A 21,400-nucleotide genomic window follows, 5' to 3' on the forward strand; every position below is an offset into this window, starting at 1 on the left:
CCCAAAAATGAGCAGTGACTTTCCTGAGGACCACAGCCTAATTGGGAATCTGACTCCTGCCTGAGACTCCTTGCCTCACTCTGCCTCCTTCTCCAGAAAACTCAAAGTATTTCAGAAGCACAGTTGCATCAAGTATTTTAGAAATATGGGGGCCAGTGCTTGTCCTTTCTATCATGCTGACACAGAATCAGAGTCAGGGGAAGTGCCCACCAAGTGAATCCAGGCACCGTGCTTGGACCGTGGAACACAGCCAGGACGAGAGAGCCAGGGGGAGACACCAGGTGCCGAGAGGGTCCCGATCAGCTGAGAGAGGGGAGGCTGCAGACAGGGTCAGGAGCATAGGGGATGAGGCTGGGGACAGAAGGAGAATCTGTGTCACCCCTTCCCAGGAAGTCCTGCCCAGAATCTCATGATCTCGGCATGCCTGCCCACCTGCCTTCCAGAAGGCGCCCAGAATAATTCCTGTAAAGGTAACTCATTGTCCTTCATGGCCAGACCCAGAGAAGTCACGAAGGATTTATCCCCCAGAATCATTTAACACCCCCTGCAAAAAAAGTCTAAGGGCTGACTCTCCTCCCCCAGCCCAGACCTGCGTGCGGAGCTCCAGGGAAGGGACAAAAGCACAGTCATGTTCTGCTCGTGGGACAAGCAGAGGGACACGCTTAGGCCGAAAGGAGGAAGGCAAACCCCACATACACCTTCTCTGCACTTTCCAGTCCCCAAGCTCAAGATGTATAGGCCTTGAAGGCAGACACAGAGAGGACAGAGGGAGAAGGAAGCCGGGAGCTCGCAAAGCTTCACCCAGGGCAGAAGGTGTCTCGGGTGTCAAAGACCACATTCTTTCTTACAGAGCTGATCCGCAAACCCTGCAGCCCTCCCTCCCTCCTTCTTTCCTTCCATCTCTCCTTAAAATTCGCTCTTCACCCTGAGACTCTGGGATCAGATGGACTCAGGCTTGAATCCCAGGCACCCCACCAACGCACTCCGCAGTGGCCTTAAACAAGCGGCTTCACCTCTCTGAGACTCAGTTTCTTCATCCCCTGCAAATGGAGGCATAACCTCATAGAGCTTTTGTGAGGCTTCGTCAAGGTAGAGCATCTAAGGTGCTCAGTACACTGCCCAGATTGTTAAAATGCAGGTATTATTATGAAATCTGTTCCAGGCCCTTTAACCTCCTGCTTTCACTTCTAGCAGTGCCTGATTTTACAACAATCCATAAGTCATTAACTGGGACGATGTTAGACCTATAAGAATCTTTCCCAACGAGACACAACCATCACTCACAGTTATAAATGCGGAGTTCATTTGGGGACCGGCCTACACAGCATCTTCCCTTTGAAGAGCTCCAGTCCTGTATTTTGATCTGCACTGGGGAGCACAGGGCCGATCAGTATCCATCCATTCACCTGCTTCTCCACGGTCTGCGAGCATCCGTCTCAAGCCAGGCAGCCCTCTCCCTCACCTCTGATCCATCAGTCATCTCCCTATACACATCTTCCCTGTATCCATCCACTTATCCGTCCATCCATCCACCTATCCATCCACCCATGGTACTTCACCCTCTACGACCCCAGGGCCAGACTTTCCGGGCAAAGTACTCAGCCCCACAAGGATTTACCACCTCAAAATAAGGGTGCCCAGGAGCACCAGGCAGGGGCTGAGTGGGGTCAGGATGTACACTTCCTCCCCTTCCCTCCCCTCCCAGGTGGAGATCATGAGCAGAGCCACAAGATCACGGCCAGGGCAACGTTATTAAAGCTGCCCAGTGCAGGGGATGGCCTGGGGTCACCCTTTAATTGAGTTACTCAGTGACCACTTACCTGTCTGTGTCTGCATCTGCCTAAGCTGCTTCTCAGTGGCACGTTGCCCCAGGGGCCTGAGGATCTCAGGTCTGTATGTTCTTGTCTCTTCCTGCCAGCCTGTGATGGGCTGCACTTTTCGTTCACCTGCCAAGGGTGAGGCACTGCACCAGACCCTTGGGGTGGGGGAGGGAGGTGGTAGAAATAAGCAAGACAAGATCCCCGCCCCCCCAAGAGTTCGAGAGGAACTGGGACAGGAGGAAGGCCATCACCACCACAAGGTCTTGTAAGCTGTGTACAACATTTCCCCTTCCAGGGCCTTGCTCAGCACAGCTCTCAGGTGGTAGCTGGTCCCCAATCACTTTTCCATTACAGAAATCGATAACTTGAATTACTCCAGAATAACTAGCCCCTTCGTGCCCCTGCAAATCTAATTTTTCTGTGTCTGCATTTGCCCACATGCTTCTCTCTGAGCCTGATATCTGTCTTCATGAGTCAATCCAGGCAGAACGGAACCTTTTGTCTGACTGTGACACACAGTGGCAGAATGAGAGACGGATTTGGGGTCGGAGACTTAGGTTCAAGCTTTCGCTCTGACACTAACTAGCTATGGGCGCTCGTGAAGCCACTTAACCATCTAATTTCCTCATCTATAAAATGAGAATTCAAATATAACCACCCACAAGAGTGTTAAAGAGTAAAATGGAATAATACTGTAAAGGAGTTCCTCGCATATATTAGGGGATCAGTGAACCCTTGGATTTTGCTTGTTCTATGCAAGAATCTGGAACCTGGCTATAAATCTACATCATGAGGCCACAGTATAATGAGATCCTAGTGTAACTCCAGCAATAACAACATCTTACATTGGAGAAACAGATTATCATTTACAAAGATGCCTTCTCACAACGCTCTCATTTTGTAAATGACAAGCCAAGACTCAGTGTGGTTAAGCAATTGACCAGGGGTCTGCGGACCGGTGCAGCTTTCTGACCCCCTCCATACTCTTCCACCTCCTCCATCATCCCTGTCAAAACCACGAGTCCCTGTGCAGCTCCGGGACGCTAAGTTCTGCTGTCCAGCAGATGCTGAAGTGACAGGCCCTTTAAATAGCCTCTTAGAGGAAGAGCTGTGAGCACAGCACAATCTGCCCTCAGTGCCACCAGGAGAATAAATCCTCCCAAAGTCGCCTGAGAAGGGTTCTGTGGAAACCTCGGAAGGCTGAACTTTGAAAGGAGGGAAAGAACACCTATTTCATGCCAGGCACATTCGTGGCCAGTTTCTCACCGGCTCCTCAAAACCAGTTGTTCTTAACCTTTTCGGGGGGCCACATACCCCTTTGAGAATCTGCTGAAAGCTGTGGATTCTCTTCCCCAGTTAAAGGTACATCATTCTGCATACAAGGGCAAGGGGTCAAGATTAAGAGCTCCTGGCATAAACCTGGGCTGTTCTAAGATTTTCTTAGGTACCAGGGACCTTCTTTTTTAAATGCCCCACCCCTCATCATATCAAACATTTCCATATACATCCGCAACCCTCACTAAATCACACAGACACACACACACACACACACACACACGAGTTAAATTGCAGTTGACTGTTTGACATAATGTTACATTTTGTAGATATGTAATAAAACATTAATTTCAGTTTTGTGCTTTCTTTTCCTATTTTGAAGCCAATGAACTTTCTTGGTAAATTTCATTGAAATGTATCATACTTATAGAAAATATGCAAATCTTAAGTGTACAGCTCCGTGAATGCTCTGAAAGTGAGCACACCTATGTAACTCCTGGAGAAAGAGCTCATGAGGAGTCCCCAGAAGCCCCCCGGCCCCCTTCCACTTGCTGCCCCCCACCCCAGGGCAGCCGCTATCCTGACTGCTAACACCATAGATTAGTTTTGCCTGTATTAGAATGTGTTATAAGTGCAATCATAGAGTTCATACTCATTTTGTGTCTGGCTGAATTCATGGAACCAATCAACTTTTCCATTCAAGTCTCAGATATCTTCAGAGGCCTGTGAAAAGCTTATAGGCTCTAGGTACCGTCGAAACCAGGGGTTCTTAACCTTGCCTTCACACTAGAATCTCTAGGGGAAGTTTTAAAACTCCTGATGCCCAGGCTGCACCCCAGGACAATGAAATCAGAATCCCTGGGGACAGGACCAGGCATCAGTGGTTTTTCTTACGCCCAAGGTAACTTTGATTACGACCAAGGATGAGAAGCACAGGTCTAGGCAATTCTGTAAAGTATTAGTATCCCGATTTTACAGCTGGGGAAACTAAAGCTCCAGGTCTTTCCACCATATGCAACTGTCATGAAGCCGGAGCTCCAATTCAGGTCTGACTTGGGGTGCTCTTTGCATTGCCTTCACCCATGGTGAACAATAAAGCCAAAACCAGGTGTGGGTGCCTCCTGCCAGACACCGCGTCACTGTAAGTCCTTCCAGAGCTATGGAGAAGGGAGGTCGGGTTTCCCAGGCTGCAAGACCCCCAGGAGAAAGGCAGCACCCCAGTGGCTGGCCATAGGGAGAAAGAGTCACCACAGACTGGACTCCATCTTTGCCCCGTGCCACTCTGGAAGTCACAGAAAAGTCCTTGCAGGTGGGAGCAGCTGCTTGTTTGGGGGTCGCAGAGAAGTTTCCCAGCAGCTGAGATGCTCTGGCCCAATCTGCTTTGATTTGGGGGTGCAGTGCAAGATGCCACCACTCGGTGGCACCACGAGCTTCTGTAAACCCTGTGGTTTTCGCACACACCCCTGCCTTTGGCCAAAGGAAGCCAGAAAGCGGAGTCAGGGGACAGTGATGGGGGAGCAGCAGTCCAGAGCTGCCTGGGGGTTCCTCTGCTCCTGGGGCCTGATGGGGCCTGTCTCTGGCTGGCAAGGAGGTTGCAGGGATATGGCTGCCACTTCCCCCATAACTGAGCCAGCAGAGGAAAGCCAGGCAGAGAAGCCACGCCTCAGCCGGCTTCTCCCCTCACTGCCCTTCACCAAGCTGCCCCTGTGGGCCCCGCACGCCCATGAGGAGCCCAACCACCCACACTCCCGTGATGCCCTGGGCTTGAAGGTACCAGACCTCCCTTGGAGCCCAGGCACAGCTCCAAGCCCTTCCCTGGGTTATCTGCCAAATCCTCACCCTAGGATGGCTGAGGGGGTCTCTGAAGCTGGTATCGTCTTCCCCACAGTTTGGAGTCAGACTGTCTGGATTCAAAGCCAAGCTCTGCCACTTTCTACTTGTATAGTTTTGGGCAAGTTACTTAACTTCTGTGAGCCTCAGTCTTTTCATCTGTAAAGTGGGAATAATAGTCCACACCACAGAGGGTCATTGTGAGGATTGAATGATGAATTATGTAGAGTCTTAGCCTAGTGCCTGGCACATAGTCAGTGCTAAATAAATGTTAGCTACTATTGTTTGTTTATTATTACTACTACTAATAATGTTGCAAACAGGACAGACAAAATGAACCTACCCGCATGTTAAAGAACAGCCTCCATTGTGACAACCCACCCACACCCCAGGTTTCAGCAGAGTCAGCAAGTCTAGCTGCCCCTTAGAAGCAGAAAGTACAAGCAGGGAAGCCACGCAGGGTCCTGTTCAGAGAGGGTCCCCCCAGACTCCCACCCAGAGGTGGAGCCATTGTCCCCACGGTCTGGTGGGATCCTCTCTTGGCCCACAGACCTGAATGTGTGACCCCAGCCATCCTACACTCTCGGGCAACTTCCATTTGCGTGTCATCCCCAAAGTGTCAGAGTGAGCACTGGGTCAGGAGACGACCTTGGTTCTAAACCTGGCACTATCATCAACCAGCTGTGTGACCTAGGGCAAGTCACTCACCCTCTCTGGGCCTCCATTCTGCCTCACTTAGATGACTTTAAATGCCCTCCCACACTTGTGCCACATGGTTTTAGCAAAGTATCTGGCACACAGTAGGTGCTCATTAAATGTTATTTCGTTTTATAAAAGCCAAGACACAACTCTACTAGGTTCCAACACCCGCATAGTTTTCTTTAGAACTGAGTGACCTGTGTGATCCAACCCCGAACAGATATGAGCTCAAGAAATGGGTATTTAATTAATCCATGACTTGATTTTGACCTGGCTTTCAGTCCAACCTGTTCCCCCCACCTAAGGATCCCAGGGCCGCATAAAGGCTCCAGATTAGGGACGCAGAGTGTCTGACTCCCACTAGACTGCAAGCTCCAAGAAGACAGGGCCCGTCCTGCCCGTGTCAGGGTGCTGCCTCTTCAGGAACACACTCATCCCTGCCTCCTCGGTGTGAGGTGGGTGGGCGGCCAAACACCCCCTCACCATGGTCCTGGGGCATAGATCTGGCCTCCCATCACCGTGGGGGAGAGAAGCAGCACAGAGCCTCAAGCTAGGCAAGTCCTTTTATTGGAAAAAGAAATAATAAAGCAAAAGGCCACCACATTGCCTACGCCCAGCCCTCCCACAGGAGACGCACAGGTCAGCCCCAGCCATACGGTGGGCCAGGGTGGGTATAGGGGTAGGGGCTGTGCTGGAGCCCACTGGGCTGCAAGCTCACCTGGGGCATCCTTGGACCAGGACCCACTTAGGCTCAGGGGCTGGGCTGCCCTCTCCAGCTCTCTGGAGCTTTCCTACACACTGCTCCTGCATCCAAAAGAAAATCAGGCCCCTCTTTGGTTCCAGAAAGCTACTGGCTAGCTGGTCTTTCATATCCACTCTAGCACCTCCTGCCGGCTGAGGCAGGCAGTGTCCTTCTGTCCATCTTCAGGCACCAGGATGGGGCTGCCGGGTGTCGGCAGGCAGGGCCTCATTGGCTGGACACCCCTCTTTCCTTTCAAGAAAGGAATTTGCCTTTTCCCCTGCAGGTTAGCAGCTCCTTTGACCTTCCAAAGAAGCCTCACTTACACAGCCTTAGAGAGCCCCGGAGCCTAGGCGGGCTGAATATGCAGTGTCCATGGCCCCATTGCCTTGTCATGAGGGACTGAGAGGGAGGCACGGAAGGCCCTGGAAGGTTGGCTCTGTTCTCCTAGAACCCCAACTTCTTTTTTGTTAGAATGTACACAGTACAGTCAGAAGGTGGGGAGAACCTTGCAGGTAGGGGAGAGGTCAGGAAGAAGAGCCAAGCTGGCAGCCCAGGCAAGGGGCAAGGGACATTAGGACATTTATTTACAGGGGGACAGGCTGGACCCACACAGGGAAGCAGACAGACCGTGGCACACGAAGATAAGACAGGATGCAGAGAGGGGCAGTCATTGGCCCAGCAGCCAAGGGGAACGTACAAGTGCACTCATTCACATACATGCACACACACATGTACCGTACACACACTCACACAAGTGCACTTGCCATGCACTCATGCACACACCTGCCCTCACACACAGGTGCATTCATGCACATAGTGCACTCACATATGTGCACTTACACATGTGCCTGCGTGCACACACACTCATTCTCACACACGTGCAGGTTCTAATCTCAGGAAGTTGGCTCCAGTTCTGGAGGTTAAACCCCCCAAGGCTACATCTTTCCATGAGGCATTTCTCCAGACCCCCATATAACCTCCCAGAGCCCCAGGCCATGTGCCCCACCACCAGCACCCGGTAGCCTGCAAAGTCGCAGGACTTGGACGCTTCTTGGCAAGGCTAAGATGACCTCCAGGCTCTGGGTGGAGGACAGGGACACCATGAGTCTAGAAGAGGTCAGGAGGGGGCTGAAGAGCTCCCCACCGCAGCGCCCGTAGGCTGACCACTCCTGTCTCCCCAGACCTTGAGTTCGGTGGAGGCAGGGTCACAGACAGGCAGAGGCCCCGTGGTGGCATCAGAAAGAGCAGACACTGGGAGGCAGCCATGGGGAGCAGGGCCCCGAGGGAGGGAGTCCTGGTGGATGCAGGATTTGGGGTGAGGAATCGTGCAGGATGGGAAGTCTCTATGTGACAGACCTGGATCCTCTTCTGGGGTGTTGGGAGGGGAGCTGCAGAAGAGAGGGGCTGTCCAAATTGTGTTGTCCCCACCCCAGCCTCCCCCTGGAAAACCTGCCTCTGTGTGACCCAGACCAGCCCCGTCGGGTAAGAGCCAGGTCAGAAAGTGGACCGTCCTGCCAGGGGGCAAGGGGCAGGGGACGCCGTTGATGGCCCTCAGGCAACACTGGGCAGGTCACCCTCCCTCCTGCCCTGGGCAGCAGGGTGGGCCCAGAGAACGACTCAGAAGCGGGTGCTCTGGTAGCGGAGCCGCCACAGGTCTGCAGGGCCCTCAGTCCAGTCGTACACCTCCCTGCAGGGACTCTCGGCCAGTCACCGGCCACCCGCCCCGCCGCTGCTGCTGCCGCTGCCACTGCTACTGCCGCTGCTGGAGCTGCCACTGCTGCACTGGTCCTCGTAGATGGAGATCTCGATCTGGGGCGGCGTTAAGGAGGGATGCAAGCGGACAGGAACTGGCTGATGGGGAAGCGGGAGGCAGAGCTGGTGCTGCTTCCCAGACAGTAAGGACTCAGAGGTTCGGGGAGCCAGACCCAAGCCCCTGCTCGCACCTGCTCTCACTCAGCTCAGATGCTCCTGCGCACAGCCAAGACCAGGAGCTTACATTCTAGTGGGTCTAATCACTGTACCCCAGGATGGGGATGTGCCCAAGAGCGGGTGTTACTGCACAGGAAGTGTGGGGACTTGGGTGTCCTGAGTTCAAATTTCAGCTCACCCATCTCATCTGTGAAATGGGGATAATAATAGAATCTTGGGGTTACTGCAAGGATTAAATGAAATAAAGCGTGTAATGCACAACGCCTGGCACATAGTAAAGTCGCAAAGACGAGAAGCACATCTCCCTGGGCTTTGTAAGCATGAGGTTCTGGGATTTGAGTTTTCTTCACTCTTTTCCTGTCAGTTTTCCAGTAAAAGTTATTTTTAAACAATTCTACCCTCTGCTGCTGACTGGGGGGCAGGATGTATGTACACCTTGACCAGGTAGAGTGAGCAGACCTATAACCCTCTCCAACGCCAGCCTCTCACCGAGACCTCACTTTTCTCATCTGCGAAAGGGCAACAACAGGACCTGCTCATTGAACGGGCTTCAATGAGGGTTACATGCGAGAGCATTGAAGAGTGGGCCTGAGCTCAGATCCTGGCTCTGGCGGTCACCAGTTGGGCGGCCCTGAGCCAGGGTCAGCTACAAAGGCAATAAGAAGAGTTACCCACTTTATAGGGGTCTTAAGAGAAGTACATGGATTCGTATTTTCAAAGCACTTACTATGATATCTGGCATGTATTAAGCACTGATTAAATGCAGCTCAATAAAAGCAAAGCCTAAAATGCACAAACAGCACTAACTTGAGGTGGAGGCAGGGGCCGATGACCAGGGGTGTGGGGAACCCTAGGAAATCCCTGAACAGAGGCCCAGAAGGTGGTCCCATTTCCCAGCAGCCTCACCAGGGGCCCACTGGCCGGCAGCTCTGTGCCCTCGCACGGAACAGCTGGAAAGGATATAACCCTCATCCCACGCTCCACGGGGTCTGTGAGCAGGAGGCCTCGGGGGGCAAAGACCTTCTCATTTTGCTCCTGGATGTATCGGGAGATCTTCTTGAGGACCTGCAAGGAGAGGGACCGGTTGAGGATGAGGGTGGAGCACAGGAGCCCTGGGGGAGGGGATGCGGGGCCATGGGGGAAGGAGCCACCTTCTCATAGTGGGTCTCCATGCAGAGGAAGATGAAGTAGGCCGTGGCACAGGCCAGGCAGCCCTCCAGGTAGGAGCTGCCCCCAATCTTCTCCGCCTCTGCGTAGAAGCTGTTGAGGGTCTTCACAGTCTCCTCAAAGAGCTGCCGCTCGATCTGGAGGGAGAGAGGGACAGGGAGCCAGGCCCAGGTCAGCCTCCCTGGAGGTGGCAGTGGTGGGGCCGCACCAGCGTTGGGGTTGGCGGCACACAGGCAAGACCGGCGAGGCTGCAGGTGCGCATGGAGCGCCACAAAGGGAGTCAGGAGGCTTCCCTGGTGGCGCAGTGGTTGAGAGTCTGCCTGCCAATGCAGGGGACACGGGTTCGAGCCCTGGTCTGGGAGGATCCCACATGCCGCGGAGCAACTAGGCCCGTGAGCCACAACTACTGAGCCTGCGCGTCTGGAGCCTGTGCTCCGCAACAAGAGAGGCCTCGATAGTGAGAGGCCCGCGCACCGCGATGAAGAGTGGCCCCCGCTTGCCACAACTAGAAAAAGCCCTCGCACAGAAACGAAGACCCAACACAGCCAAAAATAATAAATAAATAAATTTTAAAAAAAGGGAGTCAGGAGACCTGGGGTCCAGTCCAGACTTGGCCATCAGCTAGCTGTGTGACCTTGGACTGATGACTTAACTACTCTCACCTCAGTTTCCACATCTGTAAAATGGGAGTAAGAATGACTACTTGACCTCCCTTGGAAACAGAAAACTCCCATGAAATCCAAGATGTGAACATTTTCTGCAGCGGATCAGGCAGGAATTCCAGTGACTTTGCCACACACACACACACACACACACACACATACACCATTGTGATGGCTGTGAGAGGGCTCAGGACCTGATTAGTGGGGGCTCTCCACGTTTGGAGAGCATGAGGCTGATTGGGTAAGACCTCAGGAGTGTCTTTCCAGGAGGAGGCACTTCTTCCCAGTTAAGAGGTCACCCAGGGGACTTCCCTGGTGGTGCAGTGGTTGAGAATCCACCTGCCAATGCAGGGGACACGGGTTCGAGCCCTGGTCCGGGAAGATCCCACATGCCGCGGAGAAACTGAGCCCGTGTGCCACAACTACTGAGCCTGCGCTCTAGAACCCACGAGCCACAACTACTGAGCCCATGTGCCAGAACTACTGAAGCCCTCGTGCCTAGAGCCCGTGCTCCGCAACAAGAGAAGCCACCACAATGAGAAGCCCGGGCACCGCAACCAAGAGTAGCCCCCGCTCGCTGCAACTAGAGAAAGCCCACACGCATCAACGAAGACCCAACGCAGCCAAAAATTAATTAATTAATTAATTAAAAAAGAAAAAGACAGGTCACCCAGAACAGGACAGCCCCATGCATTTGGACAACTGAGAAGCTATCCTGCCTGCATCCGTAACCATAATAGCTAATATTTCTTAGGCACGTTCTATGTGCCAGGCACATATATATATGTTTATATATTCTTTCATTTAACCCTCATAACAATCCTATCAGAGAAGTACGACTCCCACCCCCATTTTACAGGAGAAGCCTGATGGAAGCTCTGCTCTATGGTCCAGACCACCATCATCTCTGACCTCTTTAAGTGGTCTCCCTGCCCCCAGCCCTGCCAAGGGAGACTGTTAAAGTCAGATCATGTCATAACTCTGATCAAGAGCTTCCCAAGTCTCCCCATCTCTCTCCAAGTAAAATCCAAGGAGTCCTTACATGCCTGTGAGGCCCTCCAGGGCCCGGCCCTGCAACTCCTCTGAGCCCATCTCCTGTTCTCTTCACTCCGGCCACACCGACTGCCCACGGCTTCCTGAAAATGCCACAGGTCCTTTGGGCCTGTGTCCTCAGCTGCAGTACTTTTCCCCAGACACCCCCTGCCCTGGTTCTTCCCTTACTTCCCCTTAGGTCTCGCCTTATCTGACAGCACCCCACATCCTCTGCCCAGCTCCCCCTTTGTACTTGACCTCCTCTCTTATATTTCCAGTATTTGTTACCACCTACATATTTTCTTGTTGCTTTTTAAATTTTTTTGTATCCTCTAATAGAAAATAAGCTCCATGTGTTCACTCCTACATCTCCAGTGTCCAGTACATTGTAGGTGCCTAATAAATACTTGCTGAATGCTGCGTGAACTGGGCCAAGTTTACACAGCTCTGACCCGAGTCTGTGCTCTTCACCATGCAGCCCTCCACTGGAGCCTGGAGTGGAAGGTCATGCTCCAAACTCAGTAGGTATCAGAGTGTCTCTCATCCCATTTTTTACATTCTTTAAGCACCCCCTTCCCCACTCACCCCCACAGGACCAGAACTGCCCATCACATAAGGTTAGGGACCTCCCATTCCTGTCTAGGACAAAAGCTCTCCCCTCAAATAGTCAGAAGCTTTGGGGTTCCCAGCCACTACTTCTATAAAGATCTGGAGTGAACATATAGAGAAAATTATGTCCATCCTGTCTGGGACCCAAGCCCTGCTGCTGTATCTCAGGGATCACCCCCGCCCCAAAGGAGAGGCATGCTAAGATGAGGAGATCTACATGGCTCCCCAAAAGCTGTTTAGGGGTCAGATCAGCAAAGGCCACCCCTGCCCCACCCTCCCAAACTCATTCAAATCTGCCTGGGCTGCTGAATGAAAGGTCATGGTCCTTCTTCTGCCCTCCCCCAACCCCAGGCCAGTTCTAAGGAGGTCTGGGATGAGGGCTACATACACCCAGGACCAGGAGCAAAACTCAGCAGAAGGAGCTGATGCCTTGCAGGGGGCCACTGGTCCATGAAACAACCAAGTAGCTGAGCTGGAGCGGGAGGCTGTGGGCAGAGCCCTTGGCTGACGGCCTCTGATGCCACCAGCAGACCCTGTGAGGGAGCATCAGGCTCTCCCCTCTGTCCGAGGTGGGGAGAAGGAGGGAAAAGCACCCTCCAGCCCTTCCTCCAGGTCTCTAAGCTTTCCCTGCCAAGACTCTGATCACCCAGGCACCCAGTTTTATCTATACCCACTAAGGAAACAGGAGTCCTGTGAAAAAGCAGAGAGTCGGACGCCAAGGCCCTTTCGGCCCTCAGTCAGTTTGGCACGTCACTTCCTCTTCCTGGCCCTGAGTTTCCTCTCTTAAATGAGAGGATGAACTAATGCAATGCTTCTCAAACTTCTTTGCACATATGAATAACTTCAGGATCTGGTTAAAATGCAAATTCTGAGTCAGTAGATCCAGGGTGGAGCCTGAGATTCTGTGTTTCCAGGGGACGTTGACATTGCCTGTCCACAGACCACAGTTTTGGTTCAAGGGCGTAGTTGTTCTCAATTGTGGTACACACTAAAATCACCTGAGCAGTTTTTGAAACATAGGCATACTCAGGTCTCGCCTCCAGGAGATTCTGATTCAAATGGTCTGAGAAGCGAGAGGGCGGGTCCGAGCAGCAAAGACTACCACTGTCCTATTCTACCCAAGCTGACGCCCTGCAAGGTTTTTTCAAAAGCTCCCGGGTGATTCTAACGGGCAGCCCAGTATGAGAATCACTGTACTAGGAGACCAGAGATTCTCAAAGTGGGATCTGTGAATCACCCAGTTCCACATCACCCGGGGATTCCTCGTTAAAAATTAAGATCCTCAGCCCCAGACGCACAGGGGAACCACCCAGGGAAATTTAAAGCAATGCTGATTCCTGGGCCCCAGTCCCAGACACTCTGATTTAATTGATCTTGGGTGTGGTCTGGGCACTGGGAATTTTTTTTAAGCTCCCCAGGAAATTCTAATTCACAGCTGGGGTTGAGAAGTGTTTCTAAAAAGAGATTCCTGAACCCAGTCCTGCAACTGAGTCAGCATCTCTGATGACACCTAGTATCATCCAATAAGCAAATTCCAATAAGAGCCAGGAATTTGCATTTGTTTGACCAGCTCTCTAGGTGATTCTCTGAAATTTGAGAGCCACTGAACTAGAAAATCTCTGAGGTGTTTCAGCTCTAACTTTCTAGGAGGTGACAGCAAGACAGTGTTAGGGACATTTTTTAGTTCTTCCACCTGAAGTGGCTGAGCAAGTTGTTTCCTATACTATTTTTTTCCCGGAAAAATATACGTATTCTAATAAGCCCCTCAGTTCCATCATAGTCTATGATCCAACTTTAGGAGAAGACATCCTTACCCGGCTGTCCAGCTCTGGGGGGAATTTGGTCTGGAACTGACAGATGGTCCCATCGCTGTAGTCTCTCTGGATAAAGACCTTGGTGGCCAGCGAGGCACTTCGCCGGAGCTCCTGCAGATTGTGGACCTGGGGAGACGTTCAGGAGACACGCACTCAAGGTGATCATCCTTCTAGGTTTGTCCAAGACTGAGGGGTTTATTGGGGTGTGGGCCTTTCATTGCTAAAATCAGGAAAGTTCCCAGCAAACCAGGACAACTTGTCCATCCCACAAATGTTCAAGGAAGGTTGCGGGAAGCAGGCTTGTTGAGTTTACTCCAGAAGATGCCTCTAGCTATCCCAAAAAGATCTAGAAAAAGCCTGAAGCAGGGCCAAAGCTGAGCCAAAGTGAGAGGTTCTGGAACCACCAACAGAGCCAGGAACAAATTTTAACGAGAGGAAAACACTTCCTGGTGGCTGGCCCAGATCCTCTGTCTCTGTCTCTGTCTCTCTCTCTCTCTCTCTCTCTCACACACACACACACACACACACACACACACACATGCATGGTGGGGTCTTTCACTCTTTCATTCATTCAGCAAATATGAAATGTTCACAGCTTGTCAGGCTGTGGCTTGGGGACCCCAGCACTGGACAAGACTGATGCCTCGGACCCATCCCGCCTAGTAGAGCTGACAGGGTTGGAGGAGGGGAGCTTGTGGGGCAAAGGAAGATGTGATGCGCCCATGAACTCAGAGGGAGACTGGGGTTCAGGCCAGGTTATGGCTTAAGTCAGAGACACCACAGATTGTTTCCACGTCCAGCACTTCTCATCACAGGAAAGAAGGGGCCCACGGTCATCCAAATTTCCCAGAGAAAATTGTGGATAAAGTGGGCTGAAGCCAGAAAATGAAGAAATCTCCTGCCCTGGTAGGAAGGAGTGGGGTGACTTCTGTCCCTTGTCCACACCTGCAAACTTGACGTTGACACAGACTCTAGCATTTCAGAGAAGTGGGCTCAATTCCACAGAAGAACAGGGCCTCTTTCTTCCACTTCCAGCCTCCATCACCCACATTCGAGACAAGCTTCCCACTGGGTGAGATATTCCAGACATTGGAACCACGTGGAGCCCAAGCCCCAAAGGCAGAGTGAACACAGCCAGTTCATCCTGTGTAATTAAGGTGAATCCATTCAGTCACTCAGCTTTCATTTACTGAGTCCCTACTATTGCCAGGCTCTGGGGATGCTGAGCAAAAGACAGTCTGTGAGCCCCAGGGAGGAAGACAAGTAAATATACAATGAATCAGACTGTGATAAATGCTGCCCAGAAGTAGCATCTCCCCCAGAAACGCTTTCTCAGAAAAGGCTCCCTGAGGTCTGTGTGGAGTCATAAAGGAGCTACCAGCGGTGGGGGGTGGGCGGGGAGGGGGGGTGAGGGAGGGAAGAAAAGGCAACCCAGAGGGAGGAGATTGTGCAAAGTAACGGAGACAGCAGAGAACAAGGTCTACTCCAATGACTGGAGGCAGATTTCAGCAAGACTGAAGTTGGTTTGCAGAGCAGATAAGAGCAGTAGATGATGAGAGTATAGAGAAGGCAAGGGTTAGATCACAAAGAGCTTGACAAGTTCCTACTAGAGCGGAGGGTTTAAGATAGAAGATACTTAAATTGCTTAAGAGCTGGGGGAAGAATAAGTAAAGAGAGAAAGGTTTTCACTGTGGTAGTAGGATCAGATGATAGGTAGATCAAGGTCCTGGGATGGTGCTAACAAGACTTTCCTAAATCCAAGTGAATTTTGCTCTATGTAAGAGTGTGATCCTAAAGTATTGTGATTGGATGAAATAATGTATAAGTGCTCCTATAGTCCTTGATTCCCCTAATCAAGGTTTTAATTGAAGGAGTCCCCTTGACATTTAGTAGGATCCTATGATAGCTTTGAAAAATAAAAATGCTTTGGTAATACAAAAATGTTATTCATCAGTGTGTCTGCTCTGTCTGGTTAAGGTTTCATATGGTTGTATTTTTGAAGGAAAAGGAAGGGGCTGTGACCTTCCTCCGACCTTCTAAACCAACATACATGAGCCTGTCGATCTTGAGGATGGATTCCCCTAGCCCCAGAAGGATCATTCTGGTAGCTTCATGATTGGTGCCTGGGAAATGGGCATGACTGGGGTAGGGGGCCAGGTGGAGGGATGACTATCTTTGTAGTATTCCAGGGGAAAATTAAAGTGGGTCTAACTTAAGAAAAATAATGGTGAGAATGGAAAGAAAAGGAAAGAACAGTGCTTCAGCCATTCTGAAATGGGCTCAGCTGCTTCCCCTCCAATATCCTCCTTTGTCTGTGACTGAATGCACACATACTGTGTGCTACCATGAAGGTATATGTCTCTAGTGACTGGCTAGCTGTTGACTACAGCCACTTCTTCCTCCTGGTCACACAGCTAGATTAATTCCCAGCCTCCCTTTCAGTTAGGTGTGGCCATATGACTGAATGGAATGCGAACGGAAGTGATGAATGTCATGTATAGGCTTGGCTCATAAAGACCACCACTCCTCTGTGATTTTTTTCACCTCCCACAGAAACCAAGAGAGCCATGTGTTGAAGATAGTGGAACCACAAGCTGAAGAGAGCCTGGGTCCCTGAATCACTGCCTAGAGGAGAACCACCTGGAAATAAGCCTCTATTTTATTACACCATTAAGATTTTAGGGTGCTACCTTACATAGTACCGTCCCATTTCCTTTTGGCTTTTATCAATGTGTTCTCAAGTAGCCAGAGTGGGAGGGGTCAACACCCTTTCCAAACCCAACAATATCCTGAGCCTTAGAACACTGTCCTGGCTCTGGATGACTAGGGATCTTCTTCCCTCCCTGGAGAGTGTTTGTGGGGTCTTGAGGAGTTGCTAGAGGATGGTATCAGACACACTTTATATGCCAGAGCCCAAGTTTCCCAGATCTACTTAGAGCACACAGACTCTAAGACTCTAACTCATCTGTAGTTAGTGAAGAGTAGGATCTAAGGCAAGGCAGGGTCTCCTGCCTCTTACTTCTCACCTTCCTCAACCCTCCCCTCCCTCCCATCACCATCCCCTAGCTGCTGGCAGCTGAGTTAGGACAGGACCAAGAGGCACTGCATGAGGAAGAAAGAGAAAATCAGTGGTGAGATCTGCTGACACCAATTTTTGAACTGCGTGGCAGGGCAAAGGAGGCTGCCAGGAGAGTGGGTACCCCAGGTCTCACATTTAGGGTCTGTACACTTGACAGAGTCAAGTTGGCAGAGGTGGGAAGGAGCAAGCACCGGAGTGCAGATGAGCACTCCCAGGCAGGTCGGACCAAGACAAACAGGAGGCCCCATCTGGCCCACATCTCCATCCTCATTAAAAACCAACTAATTCCAGAGGACGCATCTGAGACTCAACTCAAGAATCAGAAGGTTCAGCTGATGAGCCAACACCATCCTCCCTGGCTGGGGTGTGGAGGAGGAGTGAGCATCATGAGTCCCAGGCAGCCGAGTCGGGCCTCAGGATGGAAACCCAGGCGCAGGGCCTCCTTCTCAGGCTGCACCAGAGCCCCAGCCCAGCCCATTGTCTGCTGCTTGTTAATTTCATGCCTCAGAGATCAAATCTCCAGTGCCTTTCTTGGCTAATGCTACTTGGGTGCATTAAAAAATCTCTTAGGGGCCAAACTCCACCACTTGGACAAGCCCCTCCCAGCCAAGCACTTCCCAGTTGTCCTTGGCCATCTGGACTGGTTTCCGGGGCAGACCCTGCTCCCATGACACACATTCGCAGAGGTTTGTCACGCAGGAAATGGGCTCATTACAGTTTTCCAAATGAGGTCAGTGTATGGCTCAGGAGGCTTCATCCCTTCTCTGAGGTCCTCACACACACCCCTCCCCTAACGCTAACTCCTAAACAGGAATTAAGGAGTAGAAAATATCCAGTTTCCATGATTTCCATCCAGGGATCCAGGGATATCCAATCTTTCTCAATTCTCTCCCTCTCTCTCCTCTCCTCCTCTCAAAACACTTTCTGCTGGAGCTGAGGACCTCCCATTCAGAATCCTAAGAGGATGGCCACAGGAGCTTGGCATGAGGTTTGCCTTCTCCCAACAGGTTTTTCTTGGTAATCTTAACTCAGTCCTAACAGTAAGAACAGCCTGGGGAAAATGACTCGCTCTGCAGCCCAGATAATGTGAACGCCCTGGGCCTTGGCAGAGCTAAGGCTTCCTCCCTCTGTGCTGCCATCAGAGTCCACCCAAGGCCAAACTGGGAAATGGGCAATATTTGTCCTCGGCCCCTCAACCCTGTGGGCATTCCTCCATCCCTCTGCCCTCAAGCTGAACCAGCCAGGCCCGTCAGGGTACCTGAGTCCCCATACTCCAGACCTTCCTGAACTCCTTTGCATCCGTCCCCCATCAGAGTCTATGTCAGGACCCCTAGTCCTCTACTCTCTACTGGGCAACACAGTTGGCTAATTGGATACACCTGGATGCAGCAAACAAAGCACTGGCCAGGGAGGCAGAAGACTCAAGTTCTAGTCCTGGCCCTGCCACTTTTTAGCCATATTTTCTTGGATAAGTCTCAGCACTCCAGTTGCATCATCTGTAAAATGGAATAATGATGCCTTCCTTGGCTCCTTCACAGGGATTAGGCAAGCTTCTGAGCCTCAGTTGTCTCATCTGTTAATTGGGGATAATGACACTATCCTTGCCTACTTCACAGGGTTGCTCTAAGGCTCAAAGATCACTCGTGTGATAGTGCTTTGTATACAGGAAAATGCTATATTCGCAGAAGCATTATAGCAGAGCTAACAGCAGGCTAATAGCAGCCTCCTGGAAACACTGCCTCGACCTAGAGATGTAAGCCTGCTGGTTAGAATCTGTGAACCATAGCAGACCTGAGAGGGAGATTTGCTGGGACAAATGGGCCTCATCACAGATGTGGCCACCTTCTCTGCCCACACTGCTGGCCCAACTGTGCCCACGTGTCTGAAGTCTCCCCTTCCTGTCCAACACCAGCAGCCTCTCTGCTGCAGTCTGCCAGCCCTGTCTGGAACGTGACCAGCTCCTTGGCCATTTCTCCTTTGTTCTTCCTCCTCTTCTCAGTATCTCTGGCACTTTCTGAGCACTCTGCATTCCTCCACCCTAGAAACCAAGCTCCATGGGTCTGCGCAGGGCTTGTCCCCTCACAGGGTCCTGAGGGACGAGCTCTCCTAGCTAAACCTGTGCCTTGTCAGAAAGCCGAGTGATGCCAAGCAACTGCACCTCATTCTGTGGTGGCGACAACAGCAGAATAACAACAGTAACACTTGGTACTGATGTCACGCTGCTCAGCAGGATGCCCAGAGGCACTGCATAGGATCATTCAAAAGCCTCTGCTGTCCCCCTGGCTTGTGTTCCAGCTGGGTTGGAAATGGGGAAACACCACAAAAAAAGTCAGCATCAGAACTGGGGAAATCTGGTGTCCTGGGTTCCACTCCAAAATTCAAAGAAGAAACTTTCAGCTCTGCTGCTGACACGCTGTGTGAGTGTTAAATAGGTCCTCCCCTTCATGTATTAGCTTTACCACTTATGAAGTGGGAATATAAAGAGCTCCATTTCCCTTGTGAAATGAGGGGGTAGAGGAGGTAATTCCTGATCTCTTAAGCACTGCACATAGATCCTGCCCTCAGTCAATAGGTCCTTGGTTCAGCTTTCAAGTCCCTTGAAGGTGACACACCTATAGGCACACCCTGAAGAAGGCAGCTCCTCCCGTCAGACACCAGGGAAATGCGGTCTTCTGGTACAGGAAACTCAAAAGGGGTGAAGAAGCAAGAAAGGGTAATATGCAAAATTGAACTGATGCAGGCAGCTCATTAAAACCAACCATTTGGGGTTTTGACCTGAGGATTCTTTGTCCCCTCCTGTCCCCCTGCCCCCGCGGAGGAAATGCGGATGTGAAGGTAGGTCTGTCATCCCTTAGCCAGGCTTTTGGGCTCAGAAGCTGGATGGCTGCACCACATAGCAACAGCAGCCAGCCGCCTTCTCTCCCCTAAAACTGGCTCAGGCTCGTCTCCAGCCCTCTAGGGAAGTGGTTTCAGGACTTGCAGTCCATGGGAAGGGGAAACCCCAGCTGAGGCCCCGGGAGCAACCCTGGCACTAGTGCCAACAAGTGGTGCGGACAGCTTCGGGACTCCGAGGGGGAAGATTGACACGCCAGGGGTGAAATGAGCTCCGGTGAGGAGCCCCTCTCTTCCCCCCTGCCACTTCGCCCCTCCCCCACTTCTTCCCTCCGGACCCCATCCGGGAAACCACCCCATCCCATCCTACCCCACCCTCTGTCTTCCTTCCCCGCCCCTAGCGGGGATCTGTTCCCACAGCAGCCGGGCACTGCCTGCGGGCCGGTGCTCGCTCCCTACCTCAGTGGCCATGTTCCGGGGGCGCTGACAGCGCCGAGCAGCTGCGGGGCCCGTCGAGGCGGGGTGTCCGCCGTGCTGACTCGGGGAGCAGGTGGGCTGGCGGCAACGAGGCGGGGCCCGGGGCGCTGTCCGCGGTGCTGATGCGGACGCCGCAGACCCGTGCGCCCGTGGGCTGCTGGGCGGGCGGGCGCCTAGGTCCTGGAGACGGTCACTGTGCTCTCCGCGGTGCTGATAAGGGCGCTGGGCCGGAGAGGCGAAGCCTCACCCGAGGCTCTTCCGGGCCCGATCGCTGGTTGCCGCTGCTCTTGCACGCAACGGCCCGGTTTATCTTTAACAGGGGCGGCGGGCGTGGGGGCGGCGGGGGGTGGGGGGGGGGAGGAGGGGCCAGGCGCCTCGGCAGATCGGGTGGGGAAAGCGGCGGCCCCGGACTCCGGCGCCCGCCCGCCGGAGAGGAGCCCCGCCCGCGGCCAGAAGCTCCGCTCCTGCCCGGCCCGGAGGCCCCGCCTCTCCTGCCTGCCCCTCCCCCTAGTAAGAGAGCCAGGACCTCGGCGCTCGCTACCGAGGCCTCCAGGGACTTGCAGACTCGGAGGAGACAGAGGCAGGACCGTTCTGGGGAAAGACAGTCCAGCCTGCCAAGGCTGAGGGTCCTCGACTCGTTCGCAGGCCCCCAGGTGCGGGCTCTTTACCTTTCCAACACCCTTCTTCCAAACCCCTCCCCCATCGTGGCCCAGGCTGCCTCGTCTGTGTTTTTTTTCTTCTTTCTCTTCCGTTTCTTCTCTGTGGCCCCCTCTCGAGGCTTGCATGGACGTTCCCTCCTCTCCCCTCTCTCCTTTTCACTGCCTTGAACCCTATTAGCTAGAGGAGGCTGCTGCAGACCGCAGAGAATCATCTCCTTTCTTTAAATATGTACCCTTGTTTTATCCCCAGAGATACCCTGGGGTCCCTTCTTTCAGGGAGCTCCAGAACTGAAGCCAGCCTCTCCTTGCTGCTTTTCCTGGCCCTGCCCCCAACCCTTACTCTTCCCTCTCTCCTCTGAAATCCCAGAGTTGACATACACACCACCATCACCAATCAAAAACCACAAGCAGATGGTGCCAAGTGGGTATGCCCACTCTCTAAGGATGGCAGGTCTGGCTCTGGTGCCTCTTTCACATTTTCGACATCACACCTTTCTACCAGATGACCTATCTATTTGCTTAATAAACAAAAAGGAACTACCAACACAGGTGCCCTTTCACACACCCATACACCCCTTGGTCTCTGAGGGGAAGCTGGGTATATGTTCCTCCACAGCTCACAGCTGCCTAAGGGTCAACAGGGGCAACCCACACACAGGGAGCCATGGGCAGCCAGCAGACCTGGGTCCTGCCTCAGGCAGCATGACCTTAGGTAAATACTTCACACCTGACCTTCTTTCTGTAAAATGAGTGTTGGACTTCACTAGACTATTT

The 21,400-nt window shown here is 52.5% G+C and overlaps 1 protein-coding gene across 5 annotated transcripts; it reads right to left on the minus strand.

Moving 5' to 3' along the window:
• Positions 1 to 1,889: 1,889 nt before the first annotated feature.
• On the minus strand, positions 1,890 to 20,391 carry GOLGA7B (golgin A7 family member B). 5 transcript variants are annotated; one of them, XR_005016760.1, is made up of 6 exons: positions 19,950 to 20,387; positions 13,580 to 13,705; positions 9,447 to 9,599; positions 9,202 to 9,360; positions 7,382 to 8,175; positions 1,890 to 1,975 (listed from the first exon to the last, which is right to left on the minus strand). XR_005016760.1 is itself a non-coding variant. In XM_036827893.1 (5 exons), exons 1-5 carry the CDS (start codon positions 19,959 to 19,961, stop codon positions 8,074 to 8,076), a joined length of 552 nt encoding a protein of 183 aa, XP_036683788.1. In that variant the 5' UTR covers positions 19,962 to 20,387; the 3' UTR covers positions 3,646 to 8,073. The 5 variants fall into 5 exon arrangements, 3 of the variants coding, with proteins under 3 accessions (XP_036683788.1, XP_036683789.1, XP_036683790.1); XR_005016761.1 differs by lacking the exon at positions 1,890 to 1,975 and having other exon boundaries at positions 3,646 to 7,445; positions 7,550 to 8,175; XM_036827893.1 differs by lacking the exon at positions 1,890 to 1,975 and having other exon boundaries at positions 3,646 to 8,175.
• Positions 20,392 to 21,400: the final 1,009 nt, after the last annotated feature.

Source organism: Balaenoptera musculus, chromosome 16 (genome assembly GCF_009873245.2).
Source record: "Balaenoptera musculus isolate JJ_BM4_2016_0621 chromosome 16, mBalMus1.pri.v3, whole genome shotgun sequence".
Lineage (NCBI taxonomy): Eukaryota > Metazoa > Chordata > Mammalia > Artiodactyla > Balaenopteridae > Balaenoptera > Balaenoptera musculus.